At 41.2% G+C, this 7,817-nt stretch overlaps 1 protein-coding gene across 1 annotated transcript; it reads right to left on the reverse strand.

Annotated features, from left to right (window-relative positions):
- On the reverse strand, positions 6,020-7,223 carry LOC8072042 (adenylate isopentenyltransferase 3, chloroplastic). Its single transcript, XM_002447690.2, has one exon. The coding sequence runs from the start codon at positions 7,203-7,205 to the stop codon at positions 6,183-6,185; it is 1,023 nt and encodes a 340-aa protein (XP_002447735.1). The 5' UTR covers positions 7,206-7,223; the 3' UTR covers positions 6,020-6,182.

The raw sequence follows: 7,817 nt of genomic DNA on the forward strand, positions 1-7,817 counted from the left end.
ATCTACTCCATGATGTTTGAAAAGTTAGTTTCTTTATTCTAGTGAACTTTTCTCCATTTATAGGTATAAAATAATAGTCTACTAATCATGTATGTGCTAATTTATGGGAGCAGAGGTCAATAAAACTTACCAATTTGAATGTGCTCATCTACAATATAGTTGTACTTTTCTTGTACGTAATTTATTTAGTGTCAATGTTACAATAGACTTCATACTTTGCTGGAGTAAGACGGATCTTTAGACAGTACTTTGGACATCAAACAATCAAATATGCCACAATTTTATAATGGTTTTTTTGACACAACTGCTATAGCATGGTTCGTATCAAGTAAAAGTAGTCTTGAAATAAAAAAACTCTACCGGGGCGGTTAAGACTGCTGGCGCAACTTTCAAATTAAGAGGAAAGTGCCTTCTCACTTGGTGAGAAAACCCCCAAACCCACACCCCCATCCATGCATGGTGGCCTTTACGTCGAAGTGAGAATGGGGGCGGCGAGAAAACCCCCAAACCACATCCAAATCCATGCACGGTGGCCTTTCCGCCGTCTAAGTGAGAATTGGGCCGGGGCCCCCAGTGCTTTGGTATGAGGATGGATCAGAGGATTTATTAACCTGCCTGAATTTCCTCCCACTGGATTTGAACTCTTGACTTGTGAGGTGCCGTTGGAGTGACTAGACCAACTGATCTAGCATCCTTTGGCTAGTCTTAAGGAAGGCCCAATTTCAGTATCAACAAAATCAGGAACTGTAACAAACATTTGGGAATTGGACAATAGGGAAAGCACATCTATATATATATATATTATATAAATATGTCATGTCAATAAGCAGCAACAAATCAGTTAATATTTGGTCATGAACATGTGGATGTGGGTAACTAGTCACTCACCTAGGTTGTAGCTGCATTCTTCCTGATGCTGCCCATATATATATATATATATATATATATATATATATATATATATATATATATATATATATGATTCTCAAATAAATAGTAGGATAAATAGATGGAACATTGATTAAACTAACTTAAGGCACAATCTGAGATGCAAAACTCTTCTTTATCTACCCCATGTTGTTTGAAAAGTTAATTTTTTTATTATAAGGAAGCTTTCTTCATTTACAGTTATAAATTAATATTCCACTAACCATGTATGTATTTATTTAGGGGAGCAAAGGTCAATAAAACTTAATAATTTTAATGTTCTCATCTACAATATAGTTGTGCTTTTCTTGTATGTAATTTATTTAGTGTCAATGTTACAATAGACTTCATACTTTGCTTAAGTAAGATGGATCTTTAGACAATACTTTGGGCATTAAACAGTGAAATATGTCAGAATTGTATAATAGTTTTTCAACACAACTGCCATAGCTATCTCTCAAGTAAAAGTAGTCTTGAAATAAGGAAGGCCCAATTTCAGTATCAACTAAATAAGCTACTCTAACAAACATTGCACTGGTTAAGAAGGGAAAACAGCCCAAAGAGGGATTGCTACTCTAACAAACATTGCACTGGTTAAGAAGGGAAAACAGCCCAAAGAGGGATTTTTACCTTTGGTGGTTCAGGAAGCAGCGATAGCCTACATGAAATGCAGAAGTTTTTATTAACAAACAAAAGATAAATACAGTTCCCACGGATAAAATGCAGAAGTTGTTATTAACAAACAAAAGATAGCAAAGGCTAACTATTTTTATTAAGCAAAGATCTCCGAATCCATCGTCTACGATTGTTGTGCAAATTAATCTAGCAGAAACAAAAAGCTTTGAAGCCTCTATAAAACAACTCTAAATTAAATAATGTCCATGCTCAACAAAGATGCTTTAACAATCTAATAGAAATAACATACCAAATGAATATCTAGCATACTTTAGGGAAGCTGAGAAACTTAAACACAGCTAGAAGCTAACGAAAGACAACAAGAAAGTGTTATCATTTGTTTTTAATGTTTCGGTAGGAAAAAGGGAATTATTTCAGTTATAGAGGTATTATTTAATCTTCTTTTTTCCTGGACATAGCAGTGGACGTTAAGTGCACAATTAAATAACAAAAAATATGAAACATTAATGATTCAAATTGTTCTATTTATGAAGGTTAAGAAGAGAAGAATGCAAGTACATGCAAATGTTACTAAAACATTAACAAAAAAATATTTACAAATATGCTACTAAAACTTGAAAAGCGTAGCTATGTTTTTAGTGAATTTTCTTCTCATGCAATCATAGAAACAAACACTACACATTAGTTGCCTTTATGTATTGTAATGCTTGGTGTATTATTTTTAGGTACATTTGTTATGCTTATTCATATGGTTGTAGTCTATTGAAGAAGCCTTGATCAAGGTTGATCCAGAAGGAAAGAACAGATGTCTAAATAACTTTTTGGAGGCAAGTGTTCTTAACATCTTGCACCTACATTTATATATTTTGTGTTAGTGTACTTAGACTATCTCCAGCAGACTATGCATAAGGCTACCTAAACCTAAAATACATGCTGCACAGTAAAAAATCCCCTTCCAACATAGTAGGCAATCAGACTACCCATTTTGGGTGGGAGGAGAGAGGAGGGGCAAATAAGCGTCCTCACGATGCATGACCCAAATCTCTAGACACGGTTAGGGCACATGGGGTCCATCATCTCATCGTTCCCCATTGGCGGCGGCGGCGTAGGGGGAGTGGTATGATGTGAAGAGGAGGAAAACTACGAGAGCTAGGGCCCCCGTGATGGGGCTTGGATGCCACGATGATGCGGTTGTTGAGCACAGGCTCCTTGCCATCTGACTACAATGACGAGGAGGAGCTAGTCGATGTCACTCACCTGCGATGCGCCGGACCTCCTCGGGCCGCCTGGACGAGATCGCTCACCGCTGGCCTCGCTCCTCGCCACGAGGCTCAACGCCATCACCTTGCTCCTCGCCAACGGCCTCAGCCAGGTCACCGCAGGTTGCTCCTCCCCCCACGACGATGGTGACTCCTCCTTCCAGTCGGCGGCCAAGACCATTACTGCTCCTTCCATGTGGTCCCTTGCCTTGCACAGATGCAGTTTTTGGGTGAGATTTGGGTTGGTTGTTGGAGAAGATTTGATTTGGGTGCTTGTCCCTTTTGTTGTGGGTGACCCAATTGTGGAACAGGTCTCGTATCTGGGTATGGGCTGTTGGAGATAGTCTTAGAACATTAGTTGCATGTAGAGTCTTAATTTGAAAAGCTCATGTTAGGGTTTACTAGATTTGATATATCATCCTTGGAACCTAGGTTCGGATGGGTAGATTCATATGCTTAACCTTGTAGTCTTAGCCTAGGCTGGGCTAAATGTTAATTTTGACTAATAGTATATGAAACCTTGGGATGTAATGTTTTTAGCAATGCGAAGAATATGAATTCAATAAGATGAATGGTTTGGTTGAGGTTGGTTCATGCCATGATATGGTGGATCTCGTTTTGGATGTGTTATGATACAGTGGTTGGATGTTGGGTTTGTGATAGTTCTTGCTTGGATTAAAAAAATGGTTCTCAGAGCCTAGAACCTAGGTAAACAATGCAACCATGAGACCCATATGGGCTATGGGTCTGGCCAGTTAATTAGTTTTGTCCAAGCTATGGTTAATATTGGGTCGGTTTGTGTGGCACAAGAGCGGGCTTCTGTAGTGGTGTTGGTATCAACTATTAGCGGTGAAACCCAAGTAGAGGTGTAAAAACAGGCTTGGAGGAGCTTCATAAAGGCTTTGTTGTGAAGCTCAGCCGCACATTCTTAGAAATATGATATGGGACTAGCTATCCCTGGCAAACGAGAATCACAACACATAGTGAAAGTGTGCAACCTCTATGGAGTGTAAAACTGACATATTAGCCATGCTCATAGTCAGAACGGCTTGGATTTCTTTAAGATTAGTGGATCTTTGTGGAGAATCCCTGTATGGTCATTTTTGTAGAAGTTTTCAAAAGTGAGTTTGCGTCTCAAATTTTGCATATGTGAGTACATAGTTGTATGTACTATGGATATGCCAAACTTTGATTTTTTTTAATAACCTAAATATGTCTTTTGAATTAGTTTTCGTGTTTCCACCTACCACTTGATTAGCATTGGGGCCCAGGCATATATTTTGCGTGATAAAGTCACCAAAGACGTCTTAATGTATGGAACAGTTGAACAATGCTTGACTTTTTAGCATCTTTTTAATATTTTGATAGTTGTATGACCTTCAAATATAGCCATTTTAATTATTGACAATATCACTTGCCAATAATTATATCATATCAATATTGTGCTACTATATATTTGCACAAATTAATGATTTACCATTCATATGCCTGATTTGAAAGTTTGCTGTCAAAATTACTGTTATATCAATAAGTACCACCTCATGTTACATGTTTGTGCTTTTGCTGTTTTGTGGACTCAAAACAACATCCATACATTAGTGAATTGAGCATAGCTGAACTAAATGGGTTCATTATGGTGGAAGCTATCCACCTAGATTGAATCCTCCAATACAATCATTTCGGTAATCCAAAGCAAGATATCGACTTAACAAAAGTAGGCATTGTGCATTGTTTGCATTCAAATCGATATTAGAGCTACTACAAATAGTCTTAAGCTAGGGAATAGAAGAAGCTTTGCATCTAGAATAAGTAGACCAGAGTTTAGGCAATTTAATAGAGCTGGTTCGTCTTTTGGATTTCTTTGATCTCATGCAAATTGCAACGCAGAGCTCATAATTTTCCTAAGAGAGGATGGTATGGCTTGGACAAGGGTAATGCTAGACTTGCATTGATATAGGTGCTCACAATTTTTTAAATTTGTTTATGATTTAACGGTACTATTCCTACAGTGTAGAGATGAAAACGATCAAAATACATCTTGTACCACATCATTTTCTACATTTGGCCTACTTAAATTCGTATTTTCAAAAAAAATTCAAAATTTGTATACCAAATACAACATTCCAAATTCAGTAATAAAACAAAAATGGTCGTCTTCCACTTTTCCAGTTTTTATTTGGAATGTCCAATTTTTAAAATATGGACTATCCCATTTTTAGTCCGATAGGAATCCTAATTTAGACACAGCCTAGCCCAATAAGAGATAGGGAGCGCAAAGAGCACACTAAGCTATGAGTGGATCTAGATTTTGATAAAAAAATTAGTGCATCTAGATCTTATTATATAGACCATGGACTCTCTTACCCATCTACTCTCTTCATTCAAAATTGTAAGTCATTCTAAGAATTTTGGAGAGTCAAAGCATCTCAAGTTTGACCAAACTTATATGGTAAAATAACAACATTTATGATACCAACTAAGTATCATTAGATTCTTTATTAATTATATTTTTATAGTATATCTGCTTGATCTCATAAATCTTTATAATTATTTTTATAATTCTGGTCAAACTTGAAATGCTTTGACTCTATAAGATTCTTAGAATACCTTATAATTTGGGGTGGAGGGAGTATCTAATAAGCAAGATGCATGGGACTAAAATTGAAAAATGAGCCTGGTGCTTGCAGCGCTGCTCGTTGGGCTGGCTCGCTTGCTGCTGCCGCTGCTCGTTGGGCTGAAGTGGGCCGTTATAGCATTGATGTTGAACTACGTTTAGATGTTGAGATCGTAGAGAATATAGCTTAATCAGTTTTCACATGTTTATGAGTAAAGTATATTTGTTATGCATTTGGTCTTATGGGTTAGTGTTTTATATTGATTTTTTTTATACCGACCATGTTTGATATAATTCTGCTTGATTTGGTTCATTTTCAAAATTCTTGATATTCCATAAGTTCGCATTCGTTTTTGTGTCCGGTAGAAAACATTGAGGTGTTTTCTGACTGTTTTCATTTCTAATTTCTAAGTGTAAATAATGTACCATTGACAGCGAGACGATTGTCAATCCTAAGATATATATACCACCTCAGTCTTCCAATGCTTACAGGGATAAAGTACGTTCGTATATTCATATGGCTGAGTGTGAGCATTATATATGATATGATTTAAAAAACATTATAATTATATTAAACCAGACGCTACGGGGAGATAAATTTAAAAAGGAGAGACATCTACAAAGAAAGACAAGTCGCATACAAATGTATCTCTCCCTCTCTCCCCATGCCCACACCTATCAGTTTTAAGCAAGCCGGAGGCACTAAGGCCTGCCTGCCTGCATGCATGGCCACGTCCACTAGCTACTTATATGGTCTCCGCTGCATCAGCAACGACGGCGTTGGCGACATCTCCAGTGGGGGCGACATTGGCAGCGGGGGCAGCAATGGCGGCGGCGGCGACGACGCCGGCATCACGGCCTTCGTCCCCATCTTCAGTTGCTGCAACACCTGGAACGGCAGCCAGGGACGGCGCCGGCTCGAGGAAAGCCCTAACCATCTCCTCGCACGGCTCCCACACCAGCTTCTTCCACGTCTGCTCGTGGCACTCCTTCCCATCGGCCTTGCGCGCAAACACGGGGGTGACGTCGATGCGGCGGACGTCCCAGCCGTCGAGCGTGCTGAGGCGCCGGATCTTCTCCGTCTGCGTGCGCGCAAGGCGGAAGGTGTTGTCCTTGATCTCGCGCACCGCGCGTTCCAGCATGGCCGCGAGATCGGCCTCCCCGGCGGCGCCGACGACGTCGCGCTCCGCCATCAGGTACGCGTGCATCTCCGGCAGGCCGATGGCGCGGCGCACGCCGCGGGTGTAGTCAGCCCCGGCGCCGGCGAACGCCGCGCGAGCCTCGGCGACCAGACCGCGGGCCACCATCTCGTCCACGCGCAGCGCGGCGTACCACTCCAGCAGCTCCCGCTCGGCGTCCACCCAGACGAATAGGAGGTCGTGCGCCGCGCGGAAGGCGGCGCCGTCGCCGTCCACCAGCGCCTCGATGTAGGTGTTGGACCCGCCTGCCACGATGGGCAGGCGGCCCGCCGAGAGCACGCCGGCGATGGCGCCGGCCGCCTCCCGTCGGAACTCCTCCGGGGGAAACTCGGCGTCGGGGTCGCGCACGCTGAGCAGGTGGTGGGGCACCCCGGCCTGCTCTTCCTCTGTGACCTTGTTGGTGAGGATGGGCACGCCTTCGTGGACCTGGATTTTGTCAGCGTTGATAACCTCACCGTTGAAGCGCTGGGCGAGGGCGATGGCGAGCTTCGACTTCCCGGTGGCTGTGGCGCCGAGCACAAAGACCACCTTGGGCTTACCGGCGGCGGTGGCGGTGACACCGTGCTCCATTCTCTTGATTATCGTAGCTGCTGCTCGATCGTGGAATGCAAAAATGTTTGTGGCAGGATGTGCCTTTTATATGCACCTTGATCACGAGTGTTTGGAAGAAATTAATATCAGGATTGTATATAGGTATCATATATATCTAATGCATATATATGTTAACATCTAAATCTATTGCAGCATACAATTCTATATGTATAACAGATATTATATTTTTCCTTGTTTAGAGCTCACGCGTTTTATTACCAGCTAGCTTCATAAATTGTTACAGATAACATTTCCTTGTAACCACTAAAGATAACCAAACTTTACAGTGGGCACTTTGGCAGCGGTTAATTACTCTGCCATCTTGGTTCAATACTGCTGATGGAAACGATGAGTTCCTGGGAATCCTTTCACACCCCAATTAAGAAACAAACATATCAGAGCTGCGAGTAAATTCCTACATGATTGAAATTGGTGGGTTTTGGTACTAGTTAGCCTCAAGTGAAGCGGGAAATATTTAGTTTTAAGTCTAAACACTTCGAGTCAAACAGCTTGTTCGCTTGAGCTTATCTGCCTAATCTGTCAGTCATTCATCAGTATTTTTCTCTCACAATAAATCAGCGAACAATACTT

Source organism: Sorghum bicolor, chromosome 6 (genome assembly GCF_000003195.3).
Source record: "Sorghum bicolor cultivar BTx623 chromosome 6, Sorghum_bicolor_NCBIv3, whole genome shotgun sequence".
In the NCBI taxonomy this organism is placed as follows: Eukaryota; Viridiplantae; Streptophyta; class Magnoliopsida; order Poales; family Poaceae; genus Sorghum; species Sorghum bicolor.